The 19,555-nt window shown below is 40.0% G+C and overlaps 1 protein-coding gene across 1 annotated transcript; it reads left to right on the plus strand.

Annotated features, from left to right (window-relative positions):
- The first annotated feature begins 14,834 nt into the window (after window positions 1-14,834).
- Window positions 14,835-17,339, plus strand: LOC148014337 (pentatricopeptide repeat-containing protein At5g39350-like). The gene has a single exon (XM_087666539.1). The coding sequence runs from the start codon at window positions 14,835-14,837 to the stop codon at window positions 17,337-17,339; it is 2,505 nt and encodes an 834-aa protein (XP_087522665.1).
- Window positions 17,340-19,555: the final 2,216 nt, after the last annotated feature.

The raw sequence follows: 19,555 nt of genomic DNA on the forward strand, positions 1-19,555 counted from the left end.
CTAGGTGCTCCGTGTTAGGTTCTACAAAGCCCTTAGGTTGCTCCATGTAAATCTCATCATGCAAATCCCCATGCAAGAATGTAGTCTTGGCATCCATCTGATACATGTCCAAGTCAAGCTGCCCGACAAAACCAAGCGTAGGGTGGTCATTTTGACCACATGAGAAAAGACTACATCAAAGTCAACTCCATGTTCCTGTTTAAAACACTTAGCAACAAGTCTTGCCTTATAAGCTGGCTTAGGGTTTCCAAGGGTACTTTTTAGCTTGTATACCCATTTGCACAGCAAAGCCTTCTTGCCCTTTGTCAATGCAACCAAATCCCAAGTTGTATTCTTATGTAGGGAGTCTATTTGAGATTGCATAGCCCTCTCCCAAGAGTAACTATCACCCCTGCACATAGCCTCATCATAGGTGAGAGGCTTTCCTGCATCTGTAACCAAGACATAGTGCATGAAGGGCTCCAATTTGTCAGGTGAATGTCTATCTCTAGTAGACTATCTCACTGCAGGCTTTGCTCTTGCATGTCCAACATCCTATCCAACACCTTGGCCATGTGGATCAACTACTGTTGAAGGTTGTCCATCTGGCTGTGTAGGAGCACGTGGCTCCTCCTAGAATATAACCCTGCGTATCTCTACCACCTTCTCAGGCTGACTATGCATCTTGTCTTCATGGAAGACTACATCATGGCTGCATATAACTTTCTCTGCTTGCGAATCCCAAGGGTGGTAACCCATCTCGCCTACATTTTCATAGCCAAGGAAAATGCATTTGACACTCTTAGGATCCAGCTTACTACACTTGTCTTCTTGGGCACATGGTAGTATGCCTCACATCCAAAGACACGTAGATGCGCATAAGACAGAGGTTTTCCAGTCCATACCTCCTCTGCAACCTGGAAATCCAAACCACTGGAAGGTGATCTATGTATGATATGCATAGCTGTACTAACTGCCTCAGCCCAAAAGATCTATGGTAGGCCTGCATGGCTAAGCATACTATGTACACGCTCCTGGATGGTTCTATTCATCCGCTCAGGCAAACCATTCTAGGGTGGGTAGGGGGCGGTCAACTGATGCTTAATACCCCTCTTGTCACATAGATACTCAAAGGCACGTGACACATATTCTCCCCCATTGTCAATCCTAAGGCATTTTAGCCTATACCCACTCTAGTTCTCAACCAGTGCAAGCCATCTCTGAAACACAGCCAAGACATCTGACTTAAGCTTAAAAGGATAAGCCTAGACTTTATGTGAAAAATCATCAACAAACCTCACAAAATACTTTGCACCACCCATATATTGACAAGGCATGGGCCCATAGACATCTGAATGTACCAATGCCAAGGGCTCACTCATGCATGTCCTACCAGACTTCTTATGTGTATTCCTAGTCTATCTGCCATAAAGACAATACTCACATGAATCAAAACATGCATAGTCAAGGGGCGATAAGTATTGCAAAAACCAGAAAGAATTTTCATTCCCTTCAAGGACATATGACCCGAATGGGCATGCCAAAGAGATACATGTGGGATGGAACCCACAGACAAAGCATGATCAATAGAGGATCCATCAACTACAAGAGGATAGAGTCTACCAACCTTGGCATCTCTAGCAAGCACAAGTCTGCCACGTGCGATCTTCCAGGTAGAATCCCCAAAAGAAACATGAAACCCAACATCATTAAGCTACCTTGTAGACATAAGACTACGTGTAAGCGTAGGTACATGACGTACATTCTGTAACAGAAAAGTACTGCCAATAGAGAACTACAGTTGTACATCCCCAATGCCAATAATAGCAAGTGACCTGTCATCACCTAAGCGAACTGAACCAGAGGCAGTGTGGTAGGAGTGAAACCACTCACAACGGCATTATGTAACATGAAATGAAGCACTAGAATCCAAAAGCCAACACTGCACATACATAGAGTGAACCTTGGTCAATGGCGTAGCATCATAAGAGCTAGTTGCAAGTATGTACTCCCCATCTGAGTCATCAATCTACATGACATTTATTTCCTCGATTTTCACACTAGATTTTACAAGTACCATGCTACGATTTGAGGAATTTTCCTGTACTTTGTCTTTCCCCTTCTCTTTGTGCTTCTCATTGTGCAACTCATGACATTGTGGGCGTATATGACCCTTCTTGCCGCAACGATGACATGTCAAATTAGCATTTCTCCCATGAGACTTGCTGCGCAACTTACCACACGACTTAGACCTAGACTTCTGCAAGTCTTTGCCGCAGCCATTCCCACAGTCATTCTTTCCATTACCATCTCTGTCTCTAACAGTCAAAGCATGTGACACACGAGAGGCATCCAAGTTCTTATGGTTGATCTCTTCTTGCAGAAGATCACTCTCTACATCAAGCAAGTTCAAAATAGTAGCAAGAGCACACAAGGCAATGTGGAATACATCCATGACTCACTCAGAGTCGCAGTCCCAAGCAAAAACAATGGAGTAACCTCATCATTGAAGGTAATGCCGTACAACTTGGAGTTCATAGCTTTTGCTTGGCCATTGGCTTGAGGAGATGACTCTTGGTGAATAAGCACAAACATGGAAAATAGATCAAAAACCATTTCATTGATAAGTGTGAACCATGTCACCCATAATCTTGAGATGGGATTTGAATCTAAAGATTATCTACTCCCACAAGAACTTTTTTATACTCTGAGAATCATTCTTGTGAGTGGCCCTTGCCTCATCCCACTTTGTCAAGTAGTTAGTTGTTGCAACAATGATAAATTTAGCATGTGAGTATTGAGCTATAGAACTTATCGGCTCAATGAAATCAAATCCCCACTTCACAAAAGGTTGATAGGCTATAACAAGCATGAGTTCCATTTTATCCTTTCACACAGACACATTTGTGCGTTGGTATCCATCACAATGTTCCATAAAATTTTGCTACATTGCAGAATAGCGTGGGCTAGCACAACTAAGTTTGAAGGATTTTTCATGCATTCAAGTCTAGGTCAAAGTGTTCCCTTGTGACTCTTGTGTGTGCTTCTCATCGGGACATCATACATCTCATGCTCACAAACACACCTTCTTAGCAAGGCATCTTGGCCTAGCCAATACAATTGCTTAGTGATCGATTGATAGGGATACACTAGTTTCAGGATAAGATAATGAAGCCACGACTTCTCAATCACATGATTAGGTATTCTTTTTTCTAGGACCTCTATGATATCATTAGCCTAATAGAAGTAAGGTCTGCTTTATATAGATCCTCTTCTCTCGAAATTTTAAACAATGTGTATAGTTGGAAGATCATCCATTATGTTCTCTTTATTAAGTATTTGAGACAAATGACTAGCCATGTAATGTTATTTTCCCTTCTTCACAACTACTAAAAATTCAAATTCAAGCATAAGTAATAACCATTGAGCTAAGCATTTAGTTGCACAGGATTTTCGCACTACTCACTAACCCTACTCGCACCACCTCTCTCACTCGCACCACTTCAATTGAACCACCTTGACCCCACCACCTCACTCACTCGTACCACCTCACTCACACCACCTCTCTCACTCGCACCACCTCACTCGACCCACCTCATTCACATCACCTCAACCCTAGCCACTCACTCAAACCACCTCACTCACACCACCTCAATCACTCAAACCACCACACTCACCCGAACCACCTTGATCCTAGATTATTCACTCGCATCACCTCACTCATTCAAACCACCTTGACCCTAGCCACTCACTTGCACCACCTCCTTCACACCACCTCTCTCACTCCCACCACTTCCTTTCAAACCACCTCACTACTCACTCACACCACTTCACTCGAACCACTTCCTTCAAACCACCTCACTCGAACCACCACACCTCACTCATAATCCTCCCTCACTAATCCCCTACTTACTCATCCACACTCATCTTTCACTCATCCCTACTCACTCACATTAACCAATCACTCACACTCTCACCTGCACCCACATTCACTTAAACTATGCCTCAAGATTCACTCCCACTTGTCTTACTCACATTCTAAATTTGAACCTTTTGCTTTAAGTATTTGCATCAAAGTGCCGTCCTTACTTGCCATATTTTCATCATGACATGGTTGTGATACTTTGAGGAATTGCTTGCATGCATGCACATTGCATTGGAAAGGAAAGCCTGATTTTACACACCTCACTCTTGCGAGTTTTTGAATCAAAGTGTTGCAAAATGCCCAAATAACTTGTAGGTTTTGAAGTCAAGCATTTGAAATAAATATTAAGAACTCAACAAGGAGCTTGTTAAACTAAGTAACCACCTCCTCATATTGCAAGGACCTGTTGGCACACATTGCACTTAGCACTTAGGCAACCTTGGCAACACACACTGAGCTGACACTACCTTAGGTCATTTAGGATCATAATACACAACCACAAGAGTCACATTCACATCTACATATAGGACACGCTGCAAGTAATTAGGGAGGGAATCCTCCAACCAATCCGCCATCATCATGTGCTCCATTCCAATCATTACAAGGGCGTGATGAGTAAAATATTGTCAACAAAGCTACCATAAGTCCTAAGCCCCCTTTGAATCATTTTGAACCACATTTAAAGAAAGTGCCAAGACTGCAACAATTGAGACGAGAAGCCAACCACTGCGCCCATAATTTCACCACTTGCACTTAGTGCAAGTGGTGAAATCAATTGAGCAACGAGAGACAAATTTGAAGGATAGAAACTCCAAGCAACGAAGTTGCAAAATCCAAGAAGAATTGACAAGCCTAGAGAGTTGAACGAGAACACCCACATTGAGAACACACAATACCATTGCAAGAAGAATTTGTCATCTGGCTATTAAGAGCCTTACACTCTATTGACATGCCTCATAGTGGACTCAACCTTAGGTCTCAAAGTCCTAAAACCTGATGAGTCAACACAACTGAGTGAATATTCCCATCCATCTATCCATTCACATGTTGCTAGAGCTAGCAACACGAGAGCCTACGCCAAAGCTAGCATCACTCACATGTATCATGGCTGTCCAACATGCAAGATTTCATGTAGTACCCAAACTAGGTCTACCATGCCTAATATACGAAAGATCCAAGCCACAAACACAGACCCAGAAGATGAAGAGCTAATCCCTCCTGCATATCTTAGGATCACAAACTAACTGGCAAGCAAGAGCTCATCATTGACACTCTCATAGACGAAGGTTCAAATTACAACATCTTGACCTATGAGGTATGGACTGAGAACAACCTGAACTCGTCCCAACCAATGCAGCTATCAAACTGTATGGAGGATCAGTCTATTCTATCTTAGGACGATACAAAATTCTCTTGATTGTTGAGACTAAAAGCATGCCTATAGTGTTTTATGTGCTTCCAAATTGAGAAGATATGGGAAAGGAGGTCTTTGGAAGACCTTTCAAGCATGCAACCACATGCATTGTGGACTACGAAGCACACTGTATACACCTAAGCTTATGAGACATGGAGATTGTCAGTACTTTCAGCAAAGGGGACCTTGTCTCTTCTCTAGAGAAGGGCAAGAAGCTTGTCTCAAAGTCAAATCGAATGCCTAGAGAGAACAACCAGAGTGTTCTTAATGAACTACTCAAGGCACACGAGAACAAGAGAGAACCACTCAGTAGGAAGCCTCTTGGAACCAAACGAAAGACCACAGCTACTAGAAACACCACCATAGCTTCTCAAGCTATTGGGAATAGACTTGCATCTAGAAGGGGAAAGAGATTTAGTGCAAACAATCGGAAGCATAGATGGAGAGCTAGCACAAGGCCACAATGGGTGCCCAAAGCGTTGCTCCGTGCTCAAGGGTTCTATGCAAGAAATTGTTGGATTTGTTTACCAAAACCACCTGCAAAGCCACCTCTTGTGACCATTGACCAAGTCCCATCCAAATCCCAGAGAAAGCAAAAGAGACCCGCACATAGATCTAGGTCATGGACCAAGATACTTGAGGAGACAACACAAGATAAGTTAGCGACTGACAAGCTAGTTCCTATGACACTTGAGTCCACAATTCCAAAAGAGCAACCACTTGAAGTTGCTGCTACTCCATATGAGGATTTGGTAGTGTCCAAAAAGTCCTCAAGCAAGGGGGAAAAGGTAGAGCCAAAATAGCCACTTCCATGTGCGGCTGCTCAAGCTGAAATGGAAAGTCCAAGGATAGATGAGATAAAGACATGGGAAGGGAGAACATAATGGGGCTGGGCAATCATTAAAAGGGCTCTAACTCATGAGCATTTGATGCAAAATAATGTTTGCTTGACTTGTGCTGGTGAAGTTGTGGCTTTCTTGAGCATGCACCTTAGTATAGAAGTAACTGCTATGCACAACGAGCAAAAGAGGGAAGTTAGCAATGTCTTTTGGAAGGTCAAGCTCAGCAATGTTCAACAATTCTAACTATGGGATTGCAAATCATTGGAGGGCTCAAGAGGAATGCGTGAACGGATTCGCCTTTAGCCTTTGGGCACGTGAAACCGCACACTACGTGAATGAATATTCTAAGACCAATTGTTGTGCATTGAACAAAGTGATTATCATGTTTTTTCTTTCCTTGTAGGAGTAGCCAATGGAGAAGGCACAATAATAGATCACATGTAGAAATACCACACTTTGGAGCCAATTATTGAGGATTCCCAAGAAGATGGAGACTCAAATGACGAGGTCCAAGGTGCCACTTATGTAGGTCATGATGATTCGTTGAGTAATGCTCTCTCACCTCACAACCATTTTGTTCTTCCTTATGAAGAGCATAATGCGAGGAGGTTGCTAACTTCTACATTCTGAAGTGTATTGTAGCTAAGAACCTTGCAACTAAGGAGAGAATCGATGCATGGGGCAATAAGATAGAGGCCGAGACTCTTATGGTGACAGGTCATTGGTATAAATCTCTACAAGAAGACTTGTATGAGTTGTGGGATAACAAGTTGGTAGCTTTCATATATTCCCACTTGATAAGGGCAATAAAGTTTTCTATGAAACCTATAATGGTCAATGGCATAGCCAAAGTGTTTGAATTATCCAATGAAGATCATGAGGTTATATACAATAGCATACCCTTTGAATTGTATGTCAAGTTTGTGTTTGTAAAATTATGAGATAAAACACAATAGCTTATTATGTGAGTTTTCAAGATCATAAACATCATTTGACCTGTTTATCTTAATGAAGTTTCATTGTCTTATTTTATTTCAAAGGGGTACACCACTTTAAAGGGGTGCATCACCATGTTAAAATCGTATACAACATTCAAGAAACCACATCTTTCTAAGGCTTACTTTTGTCTTTACTTTTGTCTTTAGAGACTTTACAACATTTAGTTTAACAATAGTGGTGTTGGACAATCTAAGATTTGTGTTGGACCACTAAAAAGTGGTTTTGCACCACTAAATTTGGTCCTAAATCACTAAAAAATGGTTTTGCACCATTCAATGGACCACATCTTTGTAAGAATTGCTCTTAATATAAAGCCTTAAACTTACTATTGACATTGCAACATTTAGTTTAGCTAATTTTGCTGCATCATCCAAGATTTGTGTAGGACCTTTGAAAAGTGGTTTTACACTACTAAAAATGGTGTTGAATTATTGAAAAGTGGTTTTTCATCATTTAATGGACCACATCTTTGTAAAACTTACTCAACTTCATAGCCTAAAACTAATTCTTGACGTTGCAACATCTAATTTAACAACTTATGGTAGTGTACCATCTAAGATTTATGCTAAACCACTTTTTAGTGGTCCTGCATTACTAAAAAGTGGTTCTGAGTTACTAAAAAGTGCTCAAAAGTGGTACAATGATATAGCTTTTCAATAGTTTAGTAGCATTTAGACTTAATGTTGCACCACTAAAAAGTAGTGTTGTATCACTTCAAAGTGATTAAAAACATTAATTGCTTTTAAAGTGGTCCAAAACCACCAAAAAGTGGTTTTAGACATTTAGAATTCAAAGAACTTGGAATACTACAAAAATACATAAATATAGAAAAGTATATTATAGACCATCCATAGGTCATTGTACATTTTAGGCTATCTAGAGGTCATAGTACATTTTAGGCTATGTAGAGGGTATAGTATAATTCATTCATTGTCTTGTGATAGTATAAAGTGGTTGTGAACTAGCATTGACAAATGATCCTTGGGATTGTTGAGGGGGCTATATTGTGATAGTACAATGTGGCTTTGAACAAGCATTGACTTATGGTAAACCCAAAGCCCCTTTGTTAGTCTTGCAAATTCTATGTATTTTGAGACGAAAGGTTTAGGGTGTGCAATTGACCCTTTTTGTTTATCTCTTTTTGAAAAATCTATTTTGATCAGTAGCACATTTAGATCAAGAATTATAAGTTTCTTGATCCTACAAAAGTTTGAAACCACATATTACTCTCGATTATGGGATAAGCAGCATTTGCTCTTTCTTCACTTCATCTAACCACAATTAAGCATATGTTTGACTATTATTGACCGATTAGTTTACCTTTTCTTCTAGTTCTTCAATCTCTATTGTCCAATATAGTTCTACCATATACAAATTATGTTTGTATGAAGCCCTTAGAAACACTGAAATAAACTTACATTGTAAACTTGATCACTGAATAGAATTACTTGTTGAATTGAACTACATTTGTGACACAAATATATTGTTAAAAACTTTTGGACTTATACATTTCAAACAATTGTTATCTAGGGCATTTATTTCATGTACTTCATTGTGAATGACTATCCACCTAGGTGTAGCTCCCCTTTTACCTTCAAAAAGTATAGGAATTAAAAACGACTAAAGTTGAAATATATATACCTTGACCACAAAAATAGCATGAGTACAATAATGAATGGACGTAAATCAATAATGAACACTAGACAAAAGATCACATCATTGTTCCATTATAATTGAAGTTGCAAATAAAAAAAGAAGTTACAATGGAGTCATAGGCCATAAAAGGCTATGAAGCAAGCAAAGTTAAGAGCTTTAAAGGGGGCTATATGCTACAAGAGTCTCTTTTCAGACTTCGATTTTGGGGGTTTATTGTTAGGATCTTCAAAATTAGTGCTTTTACGAAAAGGTGAATGGCCGTTTACTAATCCTTTTACCTCTTGATTTAAGCACTGCAAACTCTATGGCAACTTTGATATTCTTCTTTGGAGTGGCATGTCGCATAGTGTATTTTCTCTTCCTCTTCCTCAAAATTTCAACGTAGACCTCCGAGATTATTTCCACCTTGTCATTAGGCAACTCCAATATTTCTCCTCCAACTAGCTTTCCCTTGTCTACCTTTTCCTCTTTTAGCCTTTCAGTTTCATGTGGATGCTCCCTCAATTCAGGCACTATCTTCTCAGACTTCTTCCTGACCAAGCTCCTTGTCTTCTCCACCTCTTACTAGATGTGCTAATATTGTTGCCCCTTCCTCTTCCATATGATGGGGCTACTCTCAACCCTTTTGGTACTAGGCACTTTTTTCTAGGATTTATTTGCTCCACCAGCACATGCACTATTAATGTCATTCTCTCTTGAGGACCTAGCTTGGGAGTGCACTACACAAATGATGAAGTGATAACATTCAACATTAAAGTTCTCCAAACACTTCAAGAGAAGAATGCATAATAGAATTTCAAAGTATTACCAATGTCATCAAATAGCGATTCAAATATGGCATCAACTAGTTCTCCACTTTATCTACATGGGAAAAACAAGAAATGTTTAAAGAGTGAAACAATAATGAGTAGTTAGTCTATTGTAAGATATACCTGTACTATGGTCGTTCGTATTTGTATCACCAAGTTCTAGCATTGTCACTATATCATTCAGAGACTCCTTGCAACCGTAAGATAGACAATGCAAGTAAGAGGTATAAGTAATTATAAAGCACAATGAGTGGTATGGGTATAAAAGGGATATTTGAACATGGGTCAATGGGTTAGTATAATAAGTGTCTTACCACTAGGGTAGTTACTTGATTATGCTTTAAAAAAAAGAGAGATCATAGACATACATATTCAATGATTTTGGCAAACCTCCATGGAGAGAGCAAGGGAGGTAGTAAGATTGAAAGAGTCATCTACACATTGATCACACTTGCAACTTGCAAATATACCCATAGGACCTACTAGTTTTATGCAAAATCACATGTTTCTGAATCACACCCTATGAAATGCCAGCTTTCTAGAGGTATTCTTAGGTTCTACAATAGAAACATCGATCTTGCAACCTAAATGTTTTAGATTTAAATATTTCCCCATGAAGGTGCTTGCTTTCGATGGCTTAGATGCAACTCCTCCCTTAAAGTGCTCCTTGAAGCATGCATGATCTTGAAGAGATTATAATAGCATAAACCTTCAACTGGTTAGACATGTGCAGCTAGGTTTAGTTAATGGCATTCGATATCTACATTGTTTCCTAAGTATCTTACTCAAGGTTATGCCAAATGAATGTATGTCTTTTTAGCTATCTAGGAGAATTGAATATGCTTTTAACCATATCTAGGCAAAATGAGACATACATATTCAATGATTTTGGCAAACCTCCATGGAGAGAGCAAGGGAGGTAGTAAGATTGAAAGAGTCATCTACACATTGATCACACTTGCAACTCACAAATATACCCATAGGCCCTACTAGTTTTCTGCAAAATCACATGTTTCTTAATCACACCCTTTGAAATGCTAGCTTTCTAGAGGTATTCTTAGGTTCTACAATAGAAACATCAATCGTGTAACCTAAATGTTTTAGATTTAAATATTTCCCCATGAAGGTGCTTCCTTTTGATGGCTTAGATGCAACTCCCTCAAAGTGCTCCTTGAAGCATGCATGATCTTAAAGACATGATAATAGCATAAACCTTCAACTAGTTAGACATGTGCAGCTAGGTTTAGTTAATGGCATTCGATATCTACATTGTTTCTTAAGTATCTTACTCAAGGTTATGCCAAATGAATGTATTTCTTTTTAGCTATCTAGGAGAATTGAATATGCTTTTAACCATATCTAGGCAAAATGAATATGTGCCTTTAAAATCTTAAGTGAGATGAACAATACTCACAAGTTTCTAAAGCTCATTAGATTTGGTTGGAAATATGTCATAAAGCTTATCATGTTATCTTGATAAGATCACATTGCAAAACATAAAACCAAAACCAAGAAGTTGCTCGATCAAAGTCTGAGATGTAGTGGCTTTGATATTTCACTTTTTTTTTTTGTTAAGAATTAACTTATATCTTTGCAAAGGCATGACAATAACACAAAAAAACACATGACCATGCTATACTAGTAGTATGCCAAAGAATTGGCACAATTCTCTTCATTGTTTTACAATTATGAGGGAAGGTACCATTTCCTTGTCTTTTAAGAACATATGTGATTTTATTTTCTATTAAATATCTCCAAAGAAAGAGGGAAAGTACATTCTAACCTTGTGAAAAATTGTACTTATGAATGAAGTTGCCCTTGCTGAAATCAAGACTACAATGATGGGACAGAACTAAATGAGTAAACCATATTAATACTACGTATAAACTTTATCAATTTCATGTTGAAAACTACTTGAAGTAAGCATTACATTATTAACTCAACATAGTTTAGCTAGATGGTATTATTATCTTGATCTATCAACTCCAACTTATTAATTTAACATACTATCTATTTAATATTAACTTAACATACTTACTAACTAAGCTAAGCGAGTAAGTAAGTAAGTAAGCAAACAACTCTAAGTACTAGCTAAGTGACTCTAACTAATATTCAACTATAACTAAATAACTAAGTAATTAAATAATTAATATTTTAATTATTGATAATAAATAACTAATTGGTTAATTAATATAAATTAATGCCTAAATAATAAATTATTAACTAATTGGTTTATGTATTGCATGGTTAGTTAATATGAATAAATAATTATTTGCATAAAAATTTAACTAATTACTTCATGTATAGCAGTTAATTTATAAAATATGCAATTAGTTAATATAAATAAATTGATAATAATTACATATACATAAGTGAAACAAGGATACGGGTTTTCACACACACACACACACACACACACACACACGCACACGCGCACGCACACGCCCACGCACGCACACGCACACACACGCACACACACACACACACACACACACGCACACGCACACATGCACACACGTGCACGCACACGCCCACGCACGCACACGCACACACACGCACACACACACACACACACACACACACACACACACACACACACACACACACACTTGTTTTCTCATTAGTAGGGTTTAGGAGAACTCTCTCTCTCTTTCTCTCTCTCTCTCTCTAACAAAATTGTATTTCTAAGAAAGAAGCTTTGTATGGATAGAGAGGGTGATGTTGGAAGAGAAGGCTACCAAAAGGGAGCAAGCAATCCTTAGCATCGCTCATGGTGTTCCCCAAGGTTATTGCCTACTCCGAGGTTAGAGGAATATGTCACCTCGTACCTAGCATCCCCAACATAGGGTAGACCCCATGTTTAGTATCTTATCTGCATATTTATTGTGTTGCCTCCTTCAAGGCATTTGTGATGGTGTTAGGGCACTCCCCCTTAGCCGATATGCTGTTGCTACTCATGAGGCGCCTATTGAAATTACTGCACCTTTGAGTTCAACTTTGACGCACCTCTAGTTTAGCTTCAGCTTAAGATCCTCTGATGTGGATCCATATGGTTCACTGCATACTACAACATCCCTTGACTCAAGCTAGTGGACTTGAGCATCTCCGGATCATTGAGCCCTACTCTACTATTGGACATTATAGTACTTGCAACGATTGCCAACCACCATCACCTTTGCAAGCAAGCATACCATAGCTTTTCATTTTGGCTACATATTGTCGTATTGCAAAATCCAATGCTTGTGTGTGTGTGTGTGTGTGTGTGTGTGGGCACATGCACATGCACATGCCTTATGTTCTCTCACAATTGCATATGAAAAACTTATATATATGACGAAGACATTGTTGCTACTATTGTGGGATCCAATAACTCAAAGTTGCTATTGTAGTGAGGATTGCACAACATTGCATTTTAGGGCATTATGGGTAGTTGTACTATCATGTAAAACGTAAAACCGTAACTTTAACTTTGTATTAAATCGATAGAGACATACATGTTCTAAGAGAGTCTTCACTATCACCTCGTGTCTACACCTTCGCTTCTCACATTTGCAACTTTTAAAAGACGATTTATGATTTGCTTTTTTCGACTTCACCTCTCTTAGCTTAGCTTTTCTTAGTTTGCTTACCTCAAACAATAGATGGAAACATGTAAAAAAAGGGGTATTTTAAAAAAAATGAGAAAAAATATAAAAAAGAAACCTCCAATAGTTGTATGCGTAAAAGTTGCAACAATGAATGTTACTATCTCTATTCTAGGAAGAGCATGAGACTCAACAATTATGTGATTGCTTCTAGGATGTTGCTTACTACGTCATGAGTAGATATTAGAGAAGGGAAGACACTTTGTTTCTCTTTTTCTCTAGTCTACATGCTACACCGATATATATATATATATATATATATATATAGAGAGAGAGAGAGAATTCCAACACATAAAATCATCAATTCCCATGCTCCCCATCTATGAGTCTACAATAGACCTCCTTGCACCTCCTCCCCATCTACAATAGCCCTCCCAGTGACCCTTCCCACTATGGTAGGTTGCTTGTACCTCCTCCCCATCCTCCCCATCTGCGTCAACCATATTCTCCTCTTATGACAATTGTGGAAGTCGAGACCCTAAGAGTAGAAATACACTACCATTACAGCTAAATGAAAGAGCTCAATGTGTACATAGTGTGCAAGGAGGCAAAATACATTGTGAGTGTTGGACTAGCAAAGAGATGTGTGCGCGAGCACGCACACACGCACACACAGAGGAGGGAGCCATTAAAGGTTTTCCAAGTCAATGGCTCTAGTTTGAATTTTTATTTTTTTGGTTTTCAAGTCATTGAGTCCTAAGGAAAAATATAGGGAGTTGTTCCCATGGGGGTTTTTTGAGGGACAGTTTTTGGAAGGTTTTCTTTGAAAGCTGGAAACCCCCCAAGGCCACATGGGGGGGGGGGGGGGGGGGGCGCGTTTAATTTTTTAAGAAAACAAGGGGTTTTGATAGAAACACCCTAGAAGTGGTGACCTTGTGGAAAACCCCTTCTTTTCCAAGTAAATACATGTGGTTATCCCAAAAAAAGGGCAGGTTTTATATCAAGCAAGAGAAACAGAAGGGGGAAGTGGGGCCAAGTGTACAAAAAGCAAGGGGCAGGGTGGATGAAGCCTGACTTTTCAAATGGTTTTTTATTTAAAAATCACATGGGGGTTCAAACCCCCCATGTGAACTGATCTGGTTTTTGGAAACGTAGAATTTGGCAGAAAACCGCTTCCTGCGAGGAACCCTCATGGGAACAGCTCCTATGTTTAACATACGAGCAGTGTCAAGTTGGGCTCTGCGTCGAGGAAATGTGAAAACGAGAGATACTATAGATAGTGGCGCATTATTTTTTAAAAAGAAAACGATTCATAAAAATTGCGACAAAGAGGCAGTCAGTGTTCACGAAAAACATTTTTCGTAGCAGATACAAAAACCTCTAACTCAAGTTTTTGCAGGGATTTTTGAATCAAATTACATGTATTTACCATTTTTATAACTAAAATTTTTCCAAAGTTCGAGGTTTTAAACCTTCTTCCTTCAATTTTGAATTGAAGGTTATTTTAAAAAATTTGGAATTCACTTTACATTAAACCTCGGTTTTTTGTGAACACTAGAGCCAATTCATATCGGTGGGGGGAAAGCCACATGAAATGCTAATTTCCAGAGCATTTCAGAGCACAGCATGCGTCTGGGAATTGCAAGAAGAGCAGCCGTGGCAGCAGTTCGATCCCCAGCAGCAAACACATTCCATGTGCTGTCTTCTGCATTAACCCCACAGCTCTCTGAGGAGGAGCAGCAGCAGGACCCCTCCTACCAGCATGCCCTCAGAGCTCCCCCTCAGGACAAGGCCTCCTTTGCAGAAATCCGTGCCCTCTGCCGTGCCGGCCAGCTCGACGCTGCATTGCGGGTCCTCTCCTGCCTGACCTCGCCCTCCTCCGACCATGTCTACCTGGACCTTCTCTCAGCATGCAGCAAGCAGAAGAACCTCCCCCTCGCCCGGCGCATCCACAAGCATCTTGCCACGCAGCCCGGCAGCCGCATCAATGGCTTCCTCGGCAGCCTCCTCGTTGTTACGCTGGCCAAATGTGGTGGCCCTGAGGAGGCTTCCCGCGTATCGGAATCGCTGCCATCCCGTACGGTCTTTTCATGGACAGCGTTGATCTCTGGATATGCCGAGCTTGGCCACAGGCAGGAAGCATTGCGTGTGTATCGGCTCATGCAAGAGGACGGTGTGCGGCCTGATGCATGCACCTTTGTCAGCTTGTTGAAAGCTTGTAGCAATACGCGTGATTTTGAAACAGCAAAGATGTTACATGAGGATGCACGAAGCTTGGGCTTTGCATCTGATGTTTATGTTGGGAGTATACTTGTGAAAATCTATGGCAAGCATGGTAGTATTGAGGAAGCAGAGAATGTGTTTGCAGCATTATCTTGTCACAACGTTGTCTCATGGAGTGCAATGCTTTCAGCATATGATTTCCAGGGTCGAGCAGGAAAGGCATTGAAGCTATTCAGGCAGATGCTAGAAGTAGGTGTGGATTCAGATCAGGTGACCATATCAAGTTCTCTTCATGCTTGTGCTACACTCGTGGATAAGGAAAAGGTCGATGCTGCAGAGATGAACTTAATCAAATGTAAATGTCTGAAAATCGGGCAGGCATTACATGCAGATGCTCGCCGAAAGGATTGGACGTCAAATTCTTATGTGGGTAATTCTCTTGTGAGATTGTATAGCAAGTGTGGAAGCATTCGGGAAGCAGAAAATTCCTTTGTCAAATTGTCCCAACCTGATGTTGTAACATGGAGTGTGCTCCTCTTAGGGTACATTGAACAGGGTCAAGCAGAGAAGGCTTTACAGTTGTTTAGGCAGATGCAACAGGAAGGTGTAAATCCAGATGACCAGGTAATGGTGGGTGCTTTTCAAGCATGTGCAAGCCTTGTAGAGAAAGAAAAGGAGTTCTCTATGGGGCAGCAATTAACATCTATGGAAATTGCACAAGCATTACATAGTGATGCTTGGATGAAGGGCTTTACATCAGATGTTTTTGTTAGCACTGCACTTGTGAGTTTGTATGCAAAGGGTGGAGACATTGTTCAATCAGAGAAGGCATTTACAGGGTCCTCTGAGCACAACATTGTGCTATGGAGTGCTATGATTTCAGCATATGTTCTGCAGGGTGACGCAGAGAAGGCTTTACTGCTGTACAGACAAATGCGAGAGGAGTGCGATACTGCAGACCAGCAAAGTTTTGTAATTGCCATTCAAGCATGTGCTGTCCTAGTGGGAAAGGAAAAACCGAACACTGCTAACTTGAGACCTTTTAGAAGGATGTCCCTAGGAATTGGTGAAGGATTGCATGCTGAAGCCAAAAAGAAGGGCTTTGGATTAGACAGCTTCCTTATTAACACCCTGCTGAGTATGTATGGCAAGTGCGGAAGCATTGTGGGAGCAGAGAATGCATTTTTAGCATTGTCCCAGTGTGATATCATAACTTATGGTGCTATGCTGTCTACATATGTGGAGGTAGGCCAACCTAGGAAGGCTTTAATGTTCTACCACCAGATGCAAAAGGATGGGGTGACCCCAAACCAGTCAACGGTCACAACTGCAATTCAAGCTTGCCTTGCCCTATTAGGCAAGCAAGAGGTCACTGTTGAGGGGGCACCAGCATACAGACTAGTGATTTTGGAAATTGGCCAGGCATTGCATGTTGATGCTCAGAGGAAGGGATTTATTTCAGATGACTTCATTGTAAACAGCCTTATTACTTTGTATGGGAGATGTGGGAAATATGTGAAAGCTGAGAGCCTGTTCAAAGGGCTGGGTCAACGCAGTGTTGTGTCCTGGACTACGATGCTCTCAGCATATGTGAATTGTAGGCAAGGCTGGAGGGCTTTGCGGCTGTATAGAGAGATGCAACAGGAACTTGAAATACTGGACAATGTTACACTTCAACATGTGCTGCATGCATGCAGTGATACTGGAAGGTTAGAGATCTGCAGGCAGGTCCACTTTGACATCACTTCCTCTGGGCATGAGGTGTATTCATCCCTAGCAAAGACACTTATTCATGCGTATTTCATTCTTGCAAGAAGTGCAGATGCTTGGGCAGTTTACAATGAATTGCCCGCAGACTGTCGATCTATAGATTGCAGGCATTGCTGCTCTTTACTAAGTGAATCGTGAGACCTAAGTGCAAGAATTTCAGTCAACTATATATGCAGGTGCGAGGCGGCATTGTGCTTTGCCAAGCTTGCCTCATTGGATGCATAGGCAGAGAGTATGGTGAGCACCTCAAGTTGTTGAGCTCAAATGATTAAGAACTAGTGGATGGAATCACGTTCAAATTTATGGCTATGCTTTTAGTGGGTGCATTTTGTGAGCTTTACAGGGCAGATCAAGGACTAAAGTATTACCTGTTGTGCAGGGCAGAAAGTGCCTTACAATTTGTGAAGAACTAAAGTTGCAGCAAAGAAAATAGTGGGGTAAAGGAGGTGGATAGCATCCTTACTTTTGAATGGCAAAAAGATGGATTCAAGATTCTTCATATGCAAAAGTGTCTTATGGATTGAGTGGTTCCCTGTGAGAATCGTAATTGGAGATTTGTGATGCGAGCGCTTAAGCTGTGCACTCGACATTCTTCAACAGTCAAAAGGGCTGGCACTTACATGGTCAAAGAGTGGTAGCATAGGGTGCAGAGTCAAAGAAAAGAGCTACCTAGATTAGAAGACATCCACCCACATTCCCCATCTCACTCGAAGTCAAAGAGCGTGGTAGCATAGGGTGCAGAGTCAGAAAAAAGAGCTAAGAAGCTACCTAGGTTAGAAGACATCCACTCATATTCCCCATCTCACTCAAGGTCCTACTCAAGGCTTTGATGATCTCAAGACATTGAAAGAGAAAAGGGATCAGAAGAAGGAAGAAGGGAAACAGTGTACACAAGTAACATGCTAAATCTACTTGGATTTAGTAATTTTGATTATGCAACTAATTTGGTTGATAGAAAAAGCACAAGTAGCTATGCTTTCTTTCTTGGAAGTGAAGCAATCTCTTGGTGCTCAAAGAAGCAAAATACAGTCAGTCTCATCTACAAAGGCTTAATGCAAGGCCTTAATTACAATAGCTTGTGAAGCTACATGGTTGAATAAATGTTTGGAAGAACTTGGATTCTATGGATCCTTTGATCCCTCCTATCCTTTATGGATAACATGTAAGCTAAAACTTTAGCAAAGAATCTAGTCATGCATTAAAGGACCAAACATATTGAAGTTAGAGAGCACTATCATGGAAAAAGTACATAACGGTGATATAGTGTTGCATCATTGCAGTACTAAGGAAAATGTGGCTGACATATTTACTAAAGCTCTAGGCAAAGAGCTCTTCTACAAATATAGAGGACTTGGCATGATGGAGCTTTCCTTAAGGGAAGGAATTTGAGGATAAGGGAAGTTCATCATGGAAAGAATAAAAGTCTTTCTATCATTACTTAGCTCTTTAGATTTTCTTCATTGTCTTACATTTTTTGATTATCTTCAAAGATGCTATTGAACTTGAGGGAAGGTGTTAAAGTATGCAAGCTTTCACTCTCTCTTCATTAAGTGGGAACAATGCTTTTGAGCTAGCAAAGGTCAAGAATAATGTTATGATATAGAAATATGTGCCTAGGGTCATACATTTGACGCGTGAGTGTGTCTAAGGTCATATATTTGACCTATGAGTGCCCTTTTGTTAATACTCAAGACATGGGCATAGATAATGAAAGTCTCCTTTAATCAAGGAGAAATTTTTAGTTTACCACTTTTGCAAGAAGCAATTTTGCAAAGTTGGTATCTCTAAATCCAACCATTAAATTTTAGAGAAATAAAACGATCAAAGATTTATCCTTTTGTCTAACAACTTGATTGTTGGGGTTTTCTAGATTTGATCTCTAGACCATTTTATATAGATACAAAATTGGCTAGTTACCTAGCTACCAAAACTTAAATTTGCACCTACCTACCTACTTGGAAAGCTAAATATATAGAGCTATATCTATGATCTCATGTTGGAGTATAAAGAAAATTGGTTTTCACTCAATGAAGCATCCATCTACCAAAGGCTTTCTTGAGATTCATTGACACTAGAAAGTTATATAAAACATTTTGAGCAACCAAATTGCAACTCTATATAGTACCAATGTAGTTGTAGCACAATCTACTTCTATATAGTCCCAATGTAATTCCAACACAATCGAGCTATGTTATAGACTATGAGAGTGGTTGTAGATAATAGATAGTGTAGAGGTGAGTTATTGAGAAAAAGAGTGGTGTTAAGTATAGTCTCCAATAGGAAGATGGTGGGAAATTTGATCTTCATTACTAGCATTAGGCCAGATTGTAACTACACAGTTTGCTTAGATGGTC

The sequence above is a fragment of the Lygodium microphyllum genome, chromosome 25 (genome assembly GCF_053477565.2).
Source record: "Lygodium microphyllum isolate KBCC chromosome 25, Lygodium_microphyllum_v1.1.10, whole genome shotgun sequence".
NCBI classification, from domain to species: Eukaryota; Viridiplantae; Streptophyta; class Polypodiopsida; order Schizaeales; family Lygodiaceae; genus Lygodium; species Lygodium microphyllum.